Source organism: Eublepharis macularius, chromosome 18 (assembly GCF_028583425.1).
Source record: "Eublepharis macularius isolate TG4126 chromosome 18, MPM_Emac_v1.0, whole genome shotgun sequence".
In the NCBI taxonomy this organism is placed as follows: Eukaryota; Metazoa; Chordata; class Lepidosauria; order Squamata; family Eublepharidae; genus Eublepharis; species Eublepharis macularius.
In genome coordinates, this window is record NC_072807.1 from 23,889,069 (window position 1) to 23,911,276 (window position 22,208).

Below are 22,208 nucleotides of genomic sequence, written 5' to 3' on the forward strand. Positions count from 1 at the left end.
ACTGTATGGAATTATGCCATGCCAATGTCCTTTCCCTCCCCAAACCCCACTTTCTCCAGGTTTCTCCAGGTTTCACCCCCCAGATCTCCAGGAATTTCCCAAGTTGGAGCTGGCAACCCTGCCTCTGATACAGGAGTCCTACCAAATAAAAAAATGTTTGTTTCTCATTATTGGGAAATGTCTGTTTCTGGACAGTAAGACTCATTAACAATCCTGTGTCTTTGTGTGTTATCACAGGTAAACTATGACCACTTTGCTACTAATATTTGTGAGTTTGCGAGTCATCACCGCAGCCATCTCTGTGGAAGTTTTAGGTACGTAATCTCCAGGGCCTTCTTTAAATGTGTGCAGAACTTTATAAACACAAGTGCCAACACAAGGAGAGTCCGGTCGCTTCTTATGAAGTAGCAGCAACTGCCATGTTTGCAGGCTTGCTTCATTTCAGGTGTCTATCATTCTGACGTAACATACATGTCCTATTGCACTCAAGGTGGTAAGAGGGAGCATCGTCTGTGACTAGAGCCCCTTTGCCCTTTCTCTGCCTGTATGAACCCTAAGTCACACATACAATAGAATGAAGCAAAAGGTCACCAAGGTGGTAAAATGGACTTCAGACTGCTGTCGGTGGGGGAAGCATGGAGGATCATATTTTACAAATAGAACACGAGGACAGGATCTTTCACCTTGCTGTGCTATTTCACTACTTGAAGGGAGGGAGGTTTTTTTAATGAAAAAGAACGATCATAGATGGAATCTTGCATCTGCAAATTCCATTTTACCACCTCAACTCATCTCATTCTGCAAAGCGTGTAGACAAAGCTGCAGACGTCTGAGCAGATACAGAATGAGTGAGGTGATACTTCTTTTGATGTGCACCTTTGAATTAAACAGAATGCTGTTTTCCTGGCACACTGGAAAGACAGACGGTGGTCAAGCAGGGACTGACTCGGTAGCTCAGTCTTTGTCACTGTGAGGACCCAGGACCAAATCAGTAGCTTCATATGATCAGCGGGAACCCTATCATCTCTCAGTGATTCCTAAACCCTCCCTGACTTGGATAGTGCAAGAGAGCCTGAGCTCGTCAGATCTCAGAAGTTAAGCAGGGTCGGCCTTGGTTAGTAATTGGATCAGAGACCTCCAATGAAGACAGGGGCAGGCAATGGCAAACCACCTCTGATAGTCTCTTGCCATGAAAACCCCACTAGGGGGGAGTCACCGTAAGTCAGGTTTGACTTGAGGGCAGGATTTTCATTTCATTTTTGCTGTGCTATTAGCTATGCCACTCCCATTGCCTTATCTACCACAGCTGTGGTACTAAAGTGCAGCATAGAATATGCCAGCAACTCCCTATCTGTATTCTCTGTACCCAATGGTACAGAGAATAATGCTCTTGGGCTCTGGTTTGAAAATCTTGGTGACTTGCCTTGTAATATTTCTCATGTGTACAGAGTAATGGATTTTGTACAGATATCCTGAGGATGTTTTCACAAGTGGTGCTAAAATGGGCATTTTGTCTCTGCTTCGGAATGTTGTTGATGCAATGATGAAAAGCAGAAAAGAGTCTTTTTTTAAAACTGCACATTTATGCTAATGAATTCTAGGAGAGTAGCATTTAAGCACACAATGATTCCGCAGATTTTAGCTGAGCATTTGCTCTTACAGCAGTCTGTTTTATATTGGTTCATTAACTCCTATATGAGTTAATGAGTACCCAGTTTCCTAGGGGTAAAGTGTAGATGACTGGGGAAGGCAATGGCAAACAACCCCGTAACAAAAGTCTGCCAAGAAAACATCGTGATGCGACATCCCCCCCATGGGTCAGTAATGACTCGGTGCTTGCACAGGGGACTATTTTTACGTAACTCCTATATATAAACCAATATAAAACAGACTGCCATAAGAGTAGAGTTCATTAACTCCTTAAGAGCCCTGTGGCGCAGAGTGGTAAGCTGCAATACTGCATCCCAAGCTCTGCTCATGACCTGAGTTCGATCCTGGTGGAAGCCAGGTTCAGGTAGCTGGCTCAAGGTTGACTCAGCCTTCCATCCTTCCGAGGTTGCTAAAATGAGTACCCAGTTTCTTGGGGGTAAAGAGTAGATGACTGGGGAAGGCAATGGCAAACTACCCTGTAACAAAAAATCTGCCAAGAAAATGTCATGATGCAATGTCCCCCCATGGGTCAGTAATGACTCGGTGCTTGCACAGGGGACTACCTTTATCTTTACCTAACTCCTTAAGGTCAACAGTTAGCAGGGACTGGGCCTTCTTCATGCTGGTACTTCAACTATAGAATAGCCTCCGCAGAGATACTCACAGTGGCACCCTCTTTATTTCAAACTATTTAACATGAAAATGTTTTTCATGAATTGTATCTTGGAGCTCACTGGAAAGAAGCAAGACCAAAGTGATGGATCGTGCTAAGATATGATATAGGGAAGACTCGTTCTGTTACGTCTCTGCATCCGGTGCGATGGAATCTTTTGATCATATCCCCTGCAATGACACAGCAGAAACTACCAACTCTCTGTGGAGGCTGATTAAAAGTCAGAGCCATGAATCACACAGAGATGCAGCAGGCAGCCCCCACTATGGGTGGATACTTTGGCCTTGTGGAAGTTTTCAAACATTTCTGACATACACTAGTGTATCGTAAGCACAGGGCTTTTTTTTCTGGGAAAAGAGGTGGAACTCAGTGGGTTGCCCTTGGAGAAAATGGTCACATGGCTGGTGGCCCTGCCCCCTGATCTCCAGACAGAGGGGAGTTTAGATTGCCCTCCGCGCCTAAACTCCCCTCTGTGTGGAGATCAGGGGGCAGGTCCACCAGCCATGTGACCATTTTCAAGAGGTTCCGGAACTCCGTTCCGCTGCGTTCCAGCTGAAAAAAAATCCTGCGTAAGCATACTGTCTGAGATTGTGATTCTTCGCAAATATTAACTGTGTTTAACTCTGAATTCTTTTTCTCTTTTTCCGCCCTTTCATAACCTGCAGATCACGGTGCCACACTGAGTGTGAGCATACCTTTACGTTCCCCCTTGCGCGTCCCCCTGGGGCACACATTGACCATCCCCTGTTACTACATCGACACGTTGGAGCACGTTACGACATCCCCTTCTACTGCCCCTCTGTCCCCGAGAATCAAATGGAGCAGGCTTTCAGAAGACAAGCAAGTTGTCTTACTGGTGGCCATCGACGGGCATGTCAGAATCAACACTGCGTACCAAGAGGTGGTCTCTCTGCCCAACTACCCTGCCATACCTGGTGATGCCACCTTGGAAATTAAGGCTCTTCGATCCAATGATACCGGGACCTATCGCTGCGAGGTGATTCATGGCATTGAAGACAGCCAAGATACAGTAGAGGTGAAGGTGAAAGGTAAGGCTGTGTCTCCCTCTTCTGGCGAGCTGCTAATTTGAATTGAGTTCTGAGGACCATCTTCAAGATATCCAGCAAGCACAAAAGAGTGGGGAATCATTTTCACATGAAGGTTTGCCGTGGACAGAAGGACGGGGGTGATTTTTGCTGCTTTCCTTCCTCCTGCTGCAGACATCCAATTCTCCCTTCAGGCTGTTCCTGGTGCAGGCCTCCTGTCTGCCTGAGCAGCATCCCTTCCATCAGCAGAAATGTCCCCAAATCTTAGCTTTTGACACAGTTGGTTCTTTTGCAAAACACGTTGTGTCATGACATGCTCTTCTTTTCCTAATCAATGGGATGTCCCGGTGTCCTTTCTTGGGATCATTCCTTAGGAAAGAATTACTTGGGTGGCTTCTTGTTAGGATGCAATTGAGGATATGTAGAAGCAACATGCCCTGACCTGGATAGCCCAGGGTAGCCTGATCTCATCAGATCTCAGAAGCTAATCAGGGTCAGCCTTACTTAGTAATTGGATGGGAGACCTCCAACAAAGACCAGGGTTGCAGAGGCAGGCAATGGCAAACCACCTCTGTTAGTCTCTTGCCATGAAAACCCCACCAGCAGTGACCATAAGTCAGCTATGGCTTGACAGCATTCTCTACCACAGAAGCAAACACAGGAAGAAAATGGTTTCCAAAGCCCAATTCCCAACCGTATGTGGATCCTCTGTTGTCATTCTGCAGGCTGCAAATCCTAGGTCAGCAGCCATTTGACTGCGGAGAATGGCCCAAGCGTGGAAGCGCTCTCTGCGTTCTCCAGCTTGCTTTTAGTTAACATCTGCTGGCGACAATCACTGATGGATGTGTATGTTGGTGGGTGTGTTTTCCAGGCATCGTGTTCCATTACAGAGCCATCTCCACCCGGTACACTTTGGACTTTGCGAAGGCCAAGCAGGCGTGCATCCAGAACAGTGCTGTCATTGCAACCCCTGAGCAGTTGCAGGCCGCCTACGATGACGGTTTTGACCAATGTGACGCTGGTTGGTTGGCAGATCAGACTGTCAGGTAAATGAGGGTGATGGGCAGAAACTACAGGGTGAAACTGGCTGTGGAGGACAGTCGGCTTGTGCAATAAGCAACAAACTAGAAAAGGACCAAAGCGCCAAAAACTTGGAATGTATGAAAATCTGTAGCATTTATTTACATTTCCTTCTCATGCCAGCATGGCATATTGAAGATAATTATTCTGCACATGCAGAGAGGAGTTTTTGCAATGGGCATATGAATTGTTTCTGTAGCTATCTGAATTACACACCAGATACCCAGTCAAAAGCAGTGGTTATAGTCGCATGTGTTATTAGCAGCTGGCTTAATTGTGCATCAAACTCCCCATTCAAAAGCATCGATCTCTCTAGGCAGTGTAATTATTTGCCCATTGTTATCGGCAATTGGCTTAATTGCACACCAGCTCATTCATCCAGCTGCCTCATTGGGAGTTTTCATGCAGATCCATCAATAATATGGCCAACCGTTGCTTGTTTTGGAAATGTAGGGGCTTAATCTGAACTCTTAAGCACTTTTCCCCAAGCTCCTGATGTGGTTCATGTGGTTTCATGGGTGGAGAAAGTTTAACCATTTCCCTGCGCCATTTTCTGAACACGCAAAGGCCCTGCAGAGCTGCTGTTTGTGCTGATGGGGTAAAGATTCAGGCAACAGAGTGCTTGTTAAGCTTTGAGTGATTCTGCACATGTTGGATAATGCACTTCCAATCCTCTTTATAGATCATTTGGAATGGATTTTTTTGTGTGCGGAACAAATAATCCACCTCAAACGATTGATAAAGTGCATTGAAAGTGCATTATCCAACGTGTGCGGAATCAGCCTCTGTCTACTCCAAATTCTAATAGAGTCAACTCGTCACTCAAAGTTCTCCATAGATCCAGAAGTTCTGTCCTGTTCTTCAAGATGCTGCCTGCATCCTAGAACCCCAGAGGGGAAAAAAATTGCTTCCAGCTAATATATTGTTTCCTTGCTGAGCCTTTCCTGTATGTGTACTCTCAGGTACCCAATGCACCATCCTCGAGAAGGTTGTTACGGGGACAAGGATGAATTTCCTGGGGTGAGAACATACGGCATTCGTGAAACGGATGAGACGTACGATGTGTATTGTTACGCAGAGGAAATGGAAGGTAACAATAAGTCTCTGTACCTCTGCATTCTAAAGAAGGGAAAGCCACAGTCCAAAGGATCCCATTCATTCATTCATTCATTCATTCATTCATTCATTCATTCATTCATTTCTTGTAATTTGGCCCTAAAAAGCCACCACTTTGAAAGTAATCTGGACGAGGTTAACTCCCTGATTGAAAAGGGCTGTCCTGTGCAGCTTCATGCCTGACTAAAGAGAAAACACAAGTACCAGATTTGTGCCTGACTTTTTCCTTACTGAGGCTTAAAGTAGACAACAGCAGGATGGTTTGAGACTGGGGAAATATGCAGGTAGGGGGAAAGAGATAACCCCATTTTTCTCTGTTCTGCAGCCTCGGTCAGGGCTCTTTCCAAGCTGATTTTTACACACTGCAAGTGCCACTCATAGAACCCCAGTTTCACCCATAGTTTGGCTCTAAGAAAAGCTTCTAAAGGAGCAAGAAACGCAACTTTACATCTAAACTGTGTCATCATTGTTGTGTGATTGCAGGCAAAGTCTTCTATGCTACCTCCCCAGAGAAGTTCACCTTCCCAGAAGCTGCGGAGAAATGCCACAGTCTTGGTGCCCGTTTGGCAACTACAGGAGAACTGTACCTGGCCTGGAAAGATGGCATGGATGTTTGTAGTGCTGGCTGGCTGGCAGACCGCAGTGTTCGGTACCCCCATTTCCAAGGCTCGTCCCAATTGTGGTGGCAACCTGGTGGGGGTACGAACGGTATACCTCTATGACAACCAGACAGGGTATCCTCACCCCCATACCCGCTACGATGCCATTTGCTACACTGGTGAGTTTGCTAAAAGGAGGTCTCGTATCATTTCAAAAAGAGTCCAGTAGCACCTTTAAGTCTAACCAATTTATTGTAGCATAAGCTTTTGAGAATGACACAATAAAATTGGTTAGTCTTAAAGGTGCTACTGGACTTTTTTTGATTTTGCTACTACAGACTAACACAGCTAACTCCTCTGGATCTATCATTTCAGTATATTTGGACAGCTGAGATATCAGAAACCCTACTTTTCCCAGGGCGGGTGCAATGATTTTTAATAGGGCTACTAAAGAGATTGGAGGTTACAGCAAAGGAGATCTTTAGCTCTACTAATCCCCAAACCCAAAAGCACAACTCTGTACCTCTCTGACCTAAAGAGATGAAACTGCATGAAACCTTTTCAAAATGCTAAAATCTTGCTGTTCACTTGGTTGGCAGGGTTGGGGAGGATGTTGTTAGAAAACTGAACCTAGCCTTCTTACCAAACAGCTGCTTGCTCAAATTCTAGAAATGTTAAAGGTCCCCACAGTATAGAAGAAAGAAATGTATACATGATGAGGCCTGTTCACACATGCAGTTTCCCATCCAGTTGGGGATATGTATGTGAAAACCAGCATATATGCACCTAATCCCCATAACTGGATTGAAGCAAGTGTAAATATTGCTGAATTTTTAGCACAATCCTAAAGAGAGCTACTCCAGTCTAAGAACATTGATTTCAATGAGTTTAAACTGGAATAACTCTTCTTAGGATTGCACTGTTTTGAGTCTTGATGATTGTAACTTACTTTAAGCACTCTAAAGTACAACATACATTTTATTACTGCTGTTGTTATTGTTATGATCTATTTAAAAATAACTAGGGCTGTAATCCTATGCATGCTTACCTGGAATACTTCTGAATAAATATGAATAGCATGACACTATTTATGGACTTGTGGATTTAAAAAAAAAACAAGTCAGTAGTATTAAATAATTTGACATGGGGTTTGTTAGATGACTTTGGGTCAGTCACTTTCTCTCAGGCTTACCTGCATCACAGGGTTGCTGAGAGGGTAAAATAGAGAAAGGAAAACAATATATGATGTCCTGAGCTCTTAGGTGGAAATGTGGGATTAAAAGGTACTAGATAATCCACTTGCCAAACTGATTCTGCACATGTTGGATAATGCACTTTCAATGCACTTTAGCTATCGTTTGGAAGTGGATTTTTTGTTTCACACTCGAAAAATTCAGTTCCAAATGATCTCTAAAGAGGATTGGAAGTGCATTATCCAACGTGTGCAGAATCAACCTATCTTCTAAAACATATTACATACAGCAGTAACCATATCTGGGAATGTTAAAGAAAAATCACACTTTAAGAAATACATTCAAATGATGAAAATGTGCTGGGAATTATTTATCTTCCTCCTGAACAAATTTTCACTTGTTAGGAAAAGGTGATTTCTCTATCACTGGTGGTCTTGTCTTTTCTAAAATCAAAAGGCACATGATGCATCCACCTTGCTGAAACGATGTAATCTGGTCAGTGCCTGGCTGGGAACCCCATGCCAGCACCCAAACTACCATTATGATATAGAAATAATTCCCTTCTAGATTTTCCTGCAGGGACAGGAAAAACCCAACAACAGTTGGATATCACATTGAATTTTGTAGGAAAGAGGTACTGGGGATATGGTGCAAAAGTTGCACCATTGGAAAGCATGGAATCATGTATGGTGAAACACCCTACAAGCCAATATTTTGCAACAGATAAAACTTATTTTTATTATAGCTGATTCACGTTCACTTGCATTTGTGTAGTAGAAGAATAAAAAACTTAATCTAAACAACCAGCAAGTGGCCATCTAATCCAGCTGCACATGAGTATGGAAGGGCCTCTTGAGCTCTGCGGAAATGTCTTGCTTCTTTGCAAGACCATGAGGAGAGAGAGAACAAAGACACAGAAAGAGAAGGAGTCAGAGAAAAGTTTCTAGCTCAGACAAAGAAAGGCATCATACATATATGCAGTCTAGTTCTAGTGAAAAGGGAAAAATAGCCCTCCACCCACCTAGTGTCCAGGCAAGCTGAATCACCTCTATTCCAACAGGAGGCAGGGTATGCATGTAAGTCTAGATCTCAATCCTTGCTTCCGTTTGCACCCCTCTTCATCTGTAGCAGAGGCAGTTCTCTACTGCATAGCATTTGCTGCTGACACTAGGTGCTTTTTGCATCATTGAAAGATGCCAGTCCTGTATGAACAGAAGCTCCTAGCACCAAGGAATGTGTTCTGCAGCAGAAGGGACACTCACTGAAGTCCTGCTCCTAGCATGATAAAAAGGTGCCTGGATGGTGCTTCTTTTCCCCTCTGGACTTGGCGATGGCAGCCTCCGAATTCATTGATTGTAGCTAGGAGGAGTGAGGTTTCTCTGCTGGAGCTGGGTCAAGGCATGAGGGAGAGGCACCTGGATGCTGCCCTTTGGTAACACCTTCTCCTTGTCCTAGGCGACGACATAGACACGATCATCCACGAGAACTTCACCGATGAGACAATTGGTGAATTGGGCAGCGGCTTTACCATCCAGACAGTCACCCAGACAGATGTGGAGCTGTACTTCCCACGCAACGTCACGGAGGAAGAAGCCCGGGGCAGCGTTGCAACATTGGAGCCGATAGACTTTACAGCCACTGCTTCAGAGCTAGACGAAGCCTTGACAGCAACTCCGGACCTCTTTGCTACTGACTTCACTGACGAGGCAGAGAACAGGACAGAGGTGGGGATTTGGGAGAGTCTAGAAAATGCCACCGTCTCAATTCTGGACACTCTTTTCACCACTGACACTCCAGAGGTGAGCTCGGTGGAAGACACCTTGTGGGCTACGGCCACGCCAGAACTAGAGTCTGCCTCTCCGTTTACAGTAGAGGAACAGATTGTGCCCGGGACAGCTGCTCCTGATATTGGACACATCCCCCGGCAGCCCGTGTCGTTCACAGGTAACTAGTCGAGCTTCAATTTGCATTTCCAATGATAACATTCGGTTCTACTCATGTTAAATGTTCCATGGAAATTAGGGCTACAACAATGTTTTGTTTCATGTTTGTTTTATTGGGACTCAACAAGTTCCTTCCACTTTCCCGTACTTTTTGAGAACTAGGATTGGGAAATTCCTGGAGATTTGGGGCAGAGGCTGGGGAGGGTGGGAATTGGAAAGGGGATGGACCTCAGTGGGGTAGAATGACATAGAGTCCCCCCTCCCCAAAGCAAGGCATTTCCCGGGGAAGTGATCTCTGTTAGGGCACCCCAGCCAACTGGAGTAAGTGGCAGTGTAGCCAGTTCCAGTAGAGCCCATGTGAATGTTTGATGAGACAAGCATTTGAGAGTGTCATTTGTTTTGCAGCGTCCCACGTGCTTGAAATTAGAGAGTATTTGGCACAGCACTAGTGAAAGGTCGCTCTTAAGTATTGGTGGATTGGTGCTCAAATATCTTTGCAACTCTTTCTTTGACAGGTACTGTCTTTCACTACCGACCATCTACTGATAGATATTCCCTAACCTTTGTCAAAGCCCAGCAAGCTTGCCTGGATAACAATGCTGTTATTGCCACACCTGAACAACTGCAGGCTGCCTATGAGGCTGGCTATGATCAGTGTGATGCTGGCTGGCTAAGGGACCAGAGCGTCAGGTAAGGTAAAACAATGGCTCAGCTGGGGTGGGGGAGGAAATATCTAAAGGAGGCCGTTTCTGCAGTGCCGATCAGGCTGTATCAATGCATGCAGCAGAAGACCTTTTCTCATATAGCAAACACATCATGCTTGTGACTATAAGGAGAATAGGATCACAGCAACAAACTCCACTCCTGAGCATGTGTTGGGATGCAGGCATAGAGCCTGTATGCACACTATTGGGGATATTTGCCAGTTGTATCAAAGTTGCACAGTTAGAAAAGCTTGGAACCAAATGTGGCAAAACTGCCCGAGCCAGTATCTTGCAACAGATAAAACTTGCTTTTATTGAAGCTGATTCACACTCACTTGCATTTTTGGAGTAGCAGAAGAAAACATCAGCATCTGGGAGTGTGGGTATGCCTCTTGCATGCTTGCACAGGAGAGCTCTGCGGAAGTGTCTTGCTTCTTTGCAAGACGATGAGGAGAGAGAGAACAAAGGGCACAAAAAGAGAAGGAATCAAATAGAAGCTTCCAGATCAGACAAAGAGAGGCTTCACACAATGCTTCTAATATAAAGGGAGAAATAGTGCCCCCCCCCCCGCACTGTCCAGGCATGCAGTCAGATTTACAACACATACACGTGTGCATGTTGGGTTCTCTTTCATATGACAACAAACAATATTCCCAGCCACAAAAAAAGAGCCCTCCAGCTGAAGAATCAGGTAGAAGATGTCAGAAAAGACTTTTCTCTACCTGTAACGCTAGAGAGCAGCTGCTTATCAGACAGAAATACTGAGCTAGAAGTACTTGACTTGGCAGAAGGAAAATGTATGTGTATTTGTTTAGTGCATTTGTGTTTCACTTTTCTTCCACTATGGAACTCAGAAGAGCTTACGAGGGAGTTCCAAGGTCTCCTATCTGAGCACTGTGTAGTCTGAGCAAGGTGGTATGACCATGTGCCTTCAAACTTCAGGACACGGTTTCTTGGTACTCAGGATACAATTGTGGCAATTTTTTCTCTGGCCAAAATTACAAAATGTGATAATCAAACTAATGTTAAAATTGATATCTGGCATCAAATAAATGGAAGAACAGGGAAACTAGCAAAAGAAACAGGCGGGACAAAATGTTCACAACAAACATCTGTAAAAAGAAACAAAAATGGCATATTTGTACATGCCTATTTATTTCATCGATTCCCTGCCTCTCTCCACAATGGGGACGTAGAGTAGCTTACATTGTTCTCCTTTCCTCCTTTTTATCCTCACAACAACCCTGTGAGGTAGTTGTGACAGGCCCAAGGTCACCCAGCAAGCTTCGATGGCAGAGCGGGGATTCAAACCAGATTCTCCCACATTCTAGTCCTACATTCTACCTACTGTACCACACTGACTTTCCCTAGAGTTAAATCTAAGAATTTGGGTGGGGGGGAAGAGAAGACACTCCTGACATGTTGTGGGGAGGGTTCTAAGGGAGAAATTGAAGGAAACAAGATGGCTCTTCCAAAGATATCCAAGGAAGAGGTCCTAACAATATTTGTCTACCCCAGTGGTCTTCAGCTGGTAGATTAGGCCCCACAAATGAATTGCATCATCTTAACCTGAGGGGGATTGCACTGGTAGACATACCACAAGGGCTCATTTCGAGGGGGAACATGCCCTAACACAGTCCCGGCAGTTCCCCAAAGAGGTCACATGTCAGGTGGCCCCGCCCACCTGACTCTCAGCCATTTGGGGCCAGTTTCAGCCTGGATTGGGGCTGAAATGGCCCGGATCGGGCCTCTGACGGTGGTGGATCACTCTCCCACTCAGCAGCAGCCCAATCCTGACCATTTTGGGCCCCTTTTTGGCCATTTTCAGCCCCTTTTTGCCATTTTGAGCCCAATCTTAGCCCTGAATGGCCAGGATTGGGTCCAAAACAGCCAGGATAGGTGATGTCAGGGTGTGTGGCATACACAAATCAGTCATGCTAATGACACACTTCTGGTGATGTCAAGGGGGTGTGGCATATGCTAATGGGTTATGCTAATGAGTTATGCTAATGAGTTCCTCTAGCTCTTTTTCTACGAAATGACCCCTGCATACCATCATTATTGTCTTGTTGTTTTGAGGGTTTCTTTTTTCTTTGGGCAAAAAATAAAACCCCAGAGAGAGATCAGGTGCAAAGTAGCAGGCAGAGGCTTTGCTTTTAATAATCATTCAGAATAGGAACTTGCAGCTGCTGGGGCTTATTTTCCTAAAATGTAGAGGGTGACCCTCATTGTGCTTATCACAGGTACCCCATTGTGGTTCCACGGAGCAAATGTGAAGGAGACAAGGATGATGTCCCAGGGGTGCGGACATACGGTATGCGCCCAGCATCAGAGATGTTTGATGTGTACTGCTATGTTGACAGACTGAATGGTAAGTTTTCCTACGGTTCTTGTGAGAAACTCTGTATATTAATATTTAGATGTTAGACTTATCCCAGGGTCTGAGCCAAGAACTCAATCTTCTTTTTTAAAAAAAATCTTTAGGTGAGGTCTTTTTTGCAACCCGACCAGAACAATTCACGTTCTTGGAAGCACAAGAATATTGTGAGAGCCAGAATGCTACCCTGGCTTCCACCGGACAACTCTATGCTGCCTGGAAACTGGGTCTAGACAACTGCCGTGCTGGCTGGCTGTCCGATGGTAGCCTCCGATATCCTATTGTGACCCCACGGCCTGCTTGTGGTGGGGACAAACCTGGTGTGAGAACCACCTATTTGTACCCCAATCAGACGGGATTCCCAGATGTTCAATCAAAGCACCACGCCTTTTGCTTTAGAGGTAATATCTTCTTCCATGTCCTCTTTTTGACAACATCGCGTAGCAGAAAGCCAGGGAAGTATACCAGTTAAAACAGGAGAATAGAACTGGGAAGGTTACAATTCACATTCCCTCTCAGCCCTGGGGTGGTTGCAGTCCGGTCATTCTCTTTCAGCCTAACCTATTTCACTGGGCCTTTCGGAGGATTGCAGGCAGGGAGGAATGCTGAACAAATCAGTGTTCTGTTGGCACTTTGTAGGATGCAGGCCAGGGTTGAAATCAGCCACTGTGCTTTGCTGCTTCCGCTTCCTAAGGAATATGAATGGTCATTGTGTGAAGACAAAGTTGAGTTAAACAGACCTAGCTCAGCATTTCAGACTTGCTGACAGTTTTATAGGCTTTACTGTTTGCATAACTTTACTTCCTGTTCCCACTTTGATGCTCACATAGTTTTATTTGTTTATTTTATTTGCGTTATTTATAGCCTGCATTCCTCATTGAGCCTCAAGGTGGATTACATACTGTAAACCAGTACAGTCCCTAAAATAAGACATCTGGTAAGCAAAGTAATAGGACTAGGATTACTGAAATCAGTGAGCTCTGATTCATGAAAGCTGATATAGGAAAAAAACGTTAATAGTCTTTAAGGTGCAACTGAATTTCTGTTTTATTTGATTTCTGTTATTTATAGTTATCTATATACAATAGACTTCCTTGATCTAGATAGCCCAGGTGAGCCTGATCTCAGAAGCTAAGCATGGGTCCGCCGTGGTTAGTAATTGGATGAGAGACCTCCAGCGAAGACCAGGGTTGCAGAGGCAGGCAATGGCAAACCACTTCTGTTAGTCTCTTACCATGAAAACCCCACCAGCTATCACTTGAGGGCACTCTCTACCACTACCATATATAATAGACTAACACAGCTTCCACCTTAAAATCATTCCTCCTAAGAACTTACAGGGATTTTATTTGGCGTGTTTCACTCTCATCAGATCATAGTGATCCAAATGAAAACTCACACCCCTGTTCCTTCTTTGGACTTTGGGAGGAGAGGCTCAGTGGTACTGCACCTACAGAAGGTGCTTCAAGCCGTGCCATCTCCTGCTAAAAAGATCAGGGAGCAGGTGATGGGAAAGACGTGTACCCGAAACCCTGGAGAGCCACTGCCAGTCAGCATAGACAATGACCCAATGGTCTGACTCATGATAAATCAGCTTCATGTGTGCTCAAAGTGTGCGTGAGAAGGAGCAGAATTCCCTTTCTACAAGAAAATGTATGCAGCAGGTGAAAACGATATTCACAACAACCTTTATCTTTCAGCTGTACCATCTCTGTACGAGGACATTGAGGAGGATCTAATTGCAGCCCAAGTAGTTCCTGGGGTTGAGGAAGTCCCTTCTGGAGAAGAGACAACTGTGGAAATGGAGTTTGCCACTGATTTGGAAAATCAGACCGAGTGGGGAACAGAAGTATTTCCAACAAACATATCGTTGATATACGGTAAGTTGGGATTCCATTCCACAGTCCCTCTGTCTGGGTCTGTTGGTTCAGAAACTGTGTGTGGCTGGTGTCTGTTGAAACAGGGGCATAAGGAGGCATCAAAGCCAGCATGCACAGGCCATTTTCCATAATGGTTACCACTCACACTTCCTCCTCCCTTCTCTGTTCCCCCTCCCTCTTCCTCCTTCGACTCCAACTCCATCCTCCCCTCTCCCTCAGGTTAAAAAAGGTGGAAAGCACTTTCTCTTGCTGTTCCTTAGCAAAGGAACAGCAAAAAAACAATGCTGCCGTGCTTCCTGGAGTTTACCAAATTTTACAGAATAAATTCAGTAAATTTCAATTCCGTAATACCGAATTTTACAGAATTGGGTAAAATTTGGTAAATTCGGTGTTTTTTACCGAACCTTGAACTCGAATTTCACATCCCTAATGGTTACCCCAGTTTTTAATAGGGCTTGCACATATCAGCCTCATTCCAAAGTGGCAACCAATTTATGCATGTCAAGCAAGCACATCAGAGCAAGTAAGGTTGGCAGGCACAGTTTTGATCCCTCAGATCAGGTCATTACTTAAAGAGACAGCATTTGACAGACATTTTTAAAGTGCTGGTTAGCTGTCCAAGGTGGCTGCTTTGAAATCATTGAAAAGTTTGAAATCATGGAAGAGGCCCTGGAGAGCCTCTGCCCATCAAGAACAGACGATACTGAATTAGGTAGACCAATGATTTGGTTAAATATGTTTCTCTATATATTACACTGAAATTTTTCACAAAGTGGTTCTTAACTAGGGTTTGTTTAATCTCTCTCTTTCTCTCTCTGTTCCCTGCTTCTTTTTCTTTAGTGAGTCCATCAGCTGTTTCTCCTATTGACGTAGATGAAATAAGTGCAGAAGTTCCCATCACGGAGACATCTGCTTCTGGGTGGACATCTGGAGCTCCAGATATCAGTGGGATGTTTGAACCTAGTGGGGAACCCCCTATATTTAGTGGATTTCCTTCTGGAGCCCCAGATTTTAGTGGGCTCCCTTCTGGAGAGAGTGGGCTTCCATCAGGAGACCTAAGTGGCCTGCCTTCTGGCATTATTGAAGTCAGCATCTTACCTTCGGGAGATGAAGAATTATCAGGGATTGGCTCTGGAATCCTAGACCATAGGGAGATAATACCTGGACTTCAAGAAGGCAAAGGGATTCCAGAAATCAGTGGGTTGCCTTCTGGATTTAGTGGAGAAGGTTCCGGTGTGGACGTTTTCAGTGGCTTACCATCTGGAGAGTTTGATTACAGTGGTCTCACATCTGGATTTCCAACTGTGTCTCTTGTGAATGCCACTTTGGTGGAAGTTGTACCCACAGAGACAGAAAAAGAAATGGAAGGGAAAGGAACAATTATGCTCGGCAAAGATGGAGAGTTATCGGGTTTTCCTTCTGCCGAGTGGGACATTAGTGGGATAACTAGTGGGTTACCCTCTGGAGATGACATCAGTGGAATACCTGATATCAGTGGGTTTTCTTCAGGACTTGATATGAGTGGAGAACTGTCTGGGATACCAGATATAAGTGGATTACCATCGGGACTTGATACTGATGGACAACCATCTGGTTTACCAGATATCAGTGGACTATCCCCAGAAACTGACCTCAGTGGAGTCCCATTTGGGATACCTGATATAAGCGGCTTTGTGGACTTAAGTGGCCTGGGTTCAGGTGTTGATGGAAGTGGTGAGCCTTCTGGGGTTACCTTCATCGGTACCGATTTGTTTGAAGTGACAACCCCTTCCCCCAAGGAAGAAGAAGGGAAAGGGTTTGTGGAAATAAGTGGCTTGCCTTCAGGAGATGACGATACATCTGGCACTGTGTCTGGAATTTTGGACCTAAGTGGTCAGCCTTCTGGCCAAATAGACTTCAGTGGGTGGAGTTCAGGTGTTCATGAAGTCAGTGGACTTCCAAGTGGACTAACAGACATCAGTGGAGAAAGTTCTGGTATTGGTCACATTGGTGGCTTGCCATCTGGAGTTTATGATTATAGTGGACTTCCATCTGGGTTTCCTACTATCTCTCTTGTGGATACAACTTTGGTGGAAGTTGCAACACAGCCATCTGTTGCACAGGAAGCAGGGGAAGGAACATCTGGGATACTAGAATTCAGCGGTTTTCCTTCTGGGGAAACATCTGGTGACGCACATGATGTAACAACTGTTAGTGGACTGCCCTCAGGGGCAGTAGACATCAGTGGGACATCATCGGGAATTCCATATTTTAGTGGAGAAATAGCTGGTGTCACTGACCTAAGTGGAGAGACCTCAGCTATAGATGGGACTAGTCACGAAACCTCTGGAATTCCAGAAGTCACCTTAGTAACTTCTGATTTAGTGGAAGCTGTGACAGAGCCAACAGTTTCTCAGGAACTGGCTGGAGGGACAGAGGCAATGCACCCACATTTTCCTGAAACAAGTGGCGAAGCCTCTACGTTTAGTGGAGAGACTTCTGCGTATCCTGAAAGTACCGTAAAACCCCCTGAATATCCTGAAACAAGTGGCGAAGCCTCCACATTTAGTGGAGAGACTTCTGCGTATCCTGAAAGTACCATAAAACCCCCTGAATATCCTGAAACAAGTGGCGAAGCCTCCATGTTTAGCGGAGAGACTTCTGCGTATCCTGAAAGTACCATAAAGCCCCCTGAATATCATGAGACTAGTGGTGAGACATCTACATTTCATGAAGGTAGTGTAGAAACTTCTACCGTTCATGAAATTAGTGGGGAAGCATTGGCATTGCCTGAAAGCCACCCAGAAACATCAACCTTTTATGAAACGGGTAGTAGTGAGACATCTGCAATACCCGAAAGCCAGCCAGAAACATCTGGGGTACCTTTCATCAGTGGCTTGCCCTCTGAACAATATGAAGAAAGAAGGGAAATTCATGGGGATAGTTCAGGGCCACCCCCTCACCCTGTCTCTGATGGTCCAGAGGAAACCTTTTTGACGGACGTTCTGCTCAGTACCAGTGATCCGGATTCTGAACGTGGCAAGAGTCCAGAAGACACCCAAGTGGAAACAGAGGCTTATACACGTGTCCTGTCTGAAACTGAAGGAGCTGTTGTTCCAGAGTTTCCAGTCACTCCTCCTGCAGCCACGGATGCCCTGCCTGAAGTATCACCAGAGGTGATAGCTCCTACAGCAGAAGGTACAGTTAAAAACATAGACTAGAAGAACCTCTAATAGCTTTATTTGACTCTCCCAAATGTTCGCAGAAACACTGTGTACACTGAATGTACACTGAAATCCTGAGCAGAGTTAGGCCAGTCGAGGGCCATTGAAATCAATGGGTTTAGACTGGAGTAACTCTGCTTAGGATTTCACTGATACAGTCTCTGTCCTTTCCCTTTCCTCTGGAATGCTACTCCCTTCATTAGCAGAACAGGTAACATCCTTGTTCATCTAAATGACTAATAAATGCTTTGGGCAGATCCACTTGGACATCTGAGGCCAAAGCAAGAACATTAAGCTAAATGTATGACTGATGGTTGTTGGGGGTTTTCCGGGCTGTATTGCCGTGGTCTTGGCATTGTAGTTCCTGACGTTTCGCCAGCAGCTGTGGCTGGCATCTTCAGAGGTGTAGCACCAAAAGACAGAGATCTCTCAGTGAGAGACTGAGAGATCTCTGTCTTTTGGTGCTACACCTCTGAAGATGCCAGCCACAGCTGCTGGCGAAACGTCAGGAACTACAATGCCAAGACCACGGCAATACAGCCCGGAAAACCCCCAACAACCATCGTTCTCTGGCCGTGAAAGCCTTCGACAATACATAAATGTATGACTGCCACTAAAAATGGCAGGCACAAGTTTGGATTCCACTCCATAACCTCTTTGAGCTGACCTGATTGTCATGATATTCGACTTTCCCATTTGCTCTATACCATATGCTGCCATAGCAAAACAGAATATAGTATTGTGATGTTAGGACTAGAGATGGGCATGAACCGCATTACGAACTTTAAAAACTCACGAAAATGGTGATCGCGCGATCACGATCCTGCAGTTCGTGATTGGCCATGGCCAATGAACCAGCGTTCGGAAGAGGCCCAGTTCGGTGCGTTCGGCTGCGGTTCGGGAAGGTAGACACTCAGGCGCTCCAATCTCATCCCTGCAAACCCTGATAGGCAGCTCTGATGACCAAACACAGACCTCCTGCGTTGGTCAATGGGACCTGTGCTAATAAGTAGCTGTGGGCTCCCAGGCTGGGTTACACTTTCAGCGAGCAGTGCAGTGGGACAGAGCTCTTGCTTGCCACTTGCTAGCCTTTGGGGAGAGAGACTGAGAGTATAAGTGAGCTTGGATTTTTGTGGGAGTTTCCTGGGGGCCTTGGATTGGAGAGGGTATAACCCCAAGATCCCTTTTGCAATCTTGTCCAAACTTGGGTGATGGCTGTAGGAGAGCCTGCAAAAGACTCCCCGGGAATATGGGCTCTCTAAGTGCCACGGGGGCCATCCCGCGCCCCGCGAACCGGTTCGGTAACGGGAAATGTTTGTTGCGGTTCGCAATCTCGGGATCGTTGTCAGCACCGAACTGCGAACCGCTGGTTCGTTAAATTTTTTTGGTTTGCGCCCATGTCTAGTTAGGACCCAGGTCAGTTTTGCTAGTTATGGAAGAGGAAAGGGGAGTTAAGCACACAGCATTTGTTTCAGTGGAAGCCATGCAGTGACACGTGGTTTGGCTTTTACTTAACACTCATCACTGCAGAGTCCAGTTCTCCAAGTCACCTCTACATTGATCCAGCAAAATGCATGGTTTGAATTTAATCTGTATTCAACCATAAATTAAGTTTTCCATTTATTAATTATTAGAGTGTTATCCCACCCTTCCTGAGGAGCTTGGTTAATTTTTTTGCATTGGATAGGTTTTGTAATTTGAGTCACTTTTTTTTTCTGATGCCCTGTTTTTGTGTATAGTCATCGGGCGGCGGTCATGGCTCAAGAGCTAGAAGTATCCTAAGCCTCTCTGTACCTTTGAGAAGGCCTTAGCAAATAGCATACATGCATCTCCTCCCCATTTTATATTTGTAAAAACCCTTCTTAAGTTCAGGGCCATATTAAGCCATGGCCAGACCACCAGGCTTTCAGGTATTTCAGGCCCCCTCTGGTACTTCAGTCTTTCACCCCACTGCAGCTGACAGCCTGACCCTGGTACGGTAGGGACTAGACCGCAGTACATAGCCCTATATCCATTTTGAGGGTCTCTTGAAGAATTCTGTTCACAATTTTAAAAATAGTTTTATTACGCAAATAGAGATCTTCAGGAAAGTACATTTTGGGGGTATAATTGTTCAATACTGTAGTATTTTGAAGTGAACAAAAATATTATTTTAAAATATATAATTTATGGATAATTGTTTTAATATAAGAGACAATTTCTTTCACTTCAATAAGAAAGCAGTTAATTATCTTATTAATAGAGGTTATATAAGAGAATCAATTAATTGTAATTTATGAGGGGGTGTGCCTCAGCAAAAAATACTGATGGGTCCACTCCCTAGTCCCTGTGGGGCCCCTAGACTTCGGCCTAGTCAGCCTTATGAATAATACGGTTCTGCTTAAGCTGAGAGACATTGGCTGGTGCTGGCCCAAAGTCACCCAGCGAACATCACAGCGGAGGGAGGACTGGAATCTAGTCTGACCGTCTATCCATTTCCTTCCACAGGATTTCTCTTGCTGTGGTGGTGGGGAGATGTGCTTCTTAACTGTGGTGAGGCCCTAACCCCAATGATCACTGAGACAAAGTGTGGACTTTTAGTTAAACAACAAACAGTAAAGTTTTAAAAAGGAATAGGGGGAAATTCAGGTGAGGAAGAGTAAATAAGTCTTGAAGGAGGAAACTGGAACTAAGAGTTAGTCACTGCTTGGCTTGACTGTAACTGGTCTGGTTGGAAAGCCGTGCAGCTGATTCGTGGAAATTTAAAAATTTGAAGGCTGCAAAGAGTCAGGAGTCTGTTAGAGTCAGTCAGAAAGAAATGAGCCAAAAGAAGGAGATGAAGAGAGGACAGTAAAGGAAAAACGGTAAAGGAAATAGACAAGCTTAGTTAACAGAGCAGCCAAAGAAAGTGTCTGTAGCAGACACAAATGTAACAGGAATGAAGTAGTTGTAGGTAAATTGTGTGTATGCACGTGCACACACCCACACGTGAACCATAGTTAATTTTGATTTATTTATTTTACTAAAGTATTTATACCCTGCCTTTCCTCTTGGCCCAGGTTAAGAGTTAGTGTTACATTCTTTCCCTTAAATTATTTTTCTTGGCTCTTTATACTTTAAGATGAAATTTGTTCTGTTATTTAAATCTTAATAAATCCAGTCCCTGCATCCAGGGGCCATTCTATATTAATATCTCCCCAGGTATACTTGAAGGGACAGAGGAAAGGGAAAGAGACCTCATGTGGTGACAGTACCCTGAACAGATCGTGTGTCACAGTGTCAAAAAAACCAAAGCCAACCCCAGTTGAGGGTGGCAGAATTATAGGAAAATTATTCAATTAGCCTTAAGCATTGGTGGTTTTATAAGCTACACAGTTGCCAGGATAATTAATCTGTTGTCTGCCTTCTTTTCATGGCTGCAGTCATGCCCAAGACATGTGAAGAAAAGCCATGTGGGGCTGGCACCTGCCAAGAACAAGATGGGCACATCATTTGCTTGTGCCCACCTGGGTATATGGGCAATCGTTGTGATATCGGTAAGCCCTGACTTCTTTTCTGCTATTAATATGGAGATGGAGGTTAACAAATCCTTCCCCAAAAGTGTATTGTTTACAAAACTACTCCACTTCCTGGCCACATGGGTAGTGAACACAGAGTGAGCACCTAGAAACTGTGGAAGAACAGACTGGCTAGTTGAAATGTGTTGTCATTGAATAGGATGCTATCTATGACTTCGGCTGGCAGTTTTCACCAATTAGCCAACTTTGGCTGTTTCCCCCTCTTCATCTGCAGATCCCCCTCCCCTCGTTCCTAGAGGTCTACAGACTCCCAGATGCATGATTTTGGAGGGCACAGCAGGCCATAGAAGGCAGAAAGTATGCTTTGACGCATACCACTCCATTTGCGCAAAATAGCATTTGAGCCCTTATGATTGCTGGCACTCCTACAGATCCCCACTTCTAATCTGTTCATGGGTTCCCTCCCCGCTCCCAAGTGTATCCTGATTTTCTGTGTGCTTCTATGCCGTGGAGGCTAAGAGTCTCTCTACACAAGTCTTCTGACATGTGTTCTTCACATGTTAGGAGACGCAATTTTAGCTGGGAAGTGTCGTTTTAAACGACAGAGCTGGCAGAGATCAGATGGGATGGATTCTCTCACAGCCCTCTGTCACCTCTGGTGTGCCGGAGTGTTTCCTTTCCGGAGTCTTTGCCCTGCCAAGGCTTGGTTAATTCAATGTTTTAAGCAGCGAGGGTGGCAGGGCACCAGAAGGGGAGACAGTCCAACATGCCAAAGGCAATGGAGGGCTGTGAGAGAATCTGTCCCCTCCGGAACAATCTCTACCAGCTCTGTCTTTTAAAACTACACTTCTTGGCTAACATTGTGTCTCCTGGCACTTGACAAATATGCACCCAGGCATCTTGTGTGCATGATGTGTTTCACGCACAATGGTTTCTGTGAAAGTGTTGCAGACAAAACCAAATACCATTCATTTATTCTAACCTTTCGTTATTTACAAACTTGTTTACGTTATTTATAATCTGCCTTTCTCACCGAGACTCAAGGTGGATTACGCAGTGTAAGTCAATACAAGCAACATGACTGGACATTCAAATAAACAATGTGATAGGGTTTGGATCACAGAAATCTGAAACAAAGTTGAAACAGAGCTGAAACAAAACATGAGCATTAACATAACATCTTAAACAATGCATAAATCACATAGTAGGAGCATACAACGACGACAATACATTTTACACATAGTAGT

At 44.9% G+C, this 22,208-nt stretch overlaps 1 protein-coding gene across 1 annotated transcript in view; it reads left to right on the top strand.

Annotated features, from left to right (window-relative positions):
* The first annotated feature begins 244 nt into the window (after positions 1-244).
* Positions 245-22,208, top strand: part of ACAN (aggrecan) — a 45,080-nt gene continuing 23,116 nt past the window's right edge. The window contains 12 exon segments of the mRNA XM_055002293.1: positions 245-314; positions 2,989-3,372; positions 4,241-4,415; positions 5,412-5,539; positions 6,049-6,218; positions 6,220-6,343; positions 8,813-9,301; positions 9,816-9,990; positions 12,248-12,375; positions 12,489-12,782; positions 14,082-14,261; positions 15,102-17,438. Of these exon segments, the coding sequence (XP_054858268.1) occupies positions 245-314; positions 2,989-3,372; positions 4,241-4,415; positions 5,412-5,539; positions 6,049-6,218; positions 6,220-6,343; positions 8,813-9,301; positions 9,816-9,990; positions 12,248-12,375; positions 12,489-12,782; positions 14,082-14,261; positions 15,102-17,438 (4,654 nt within the window).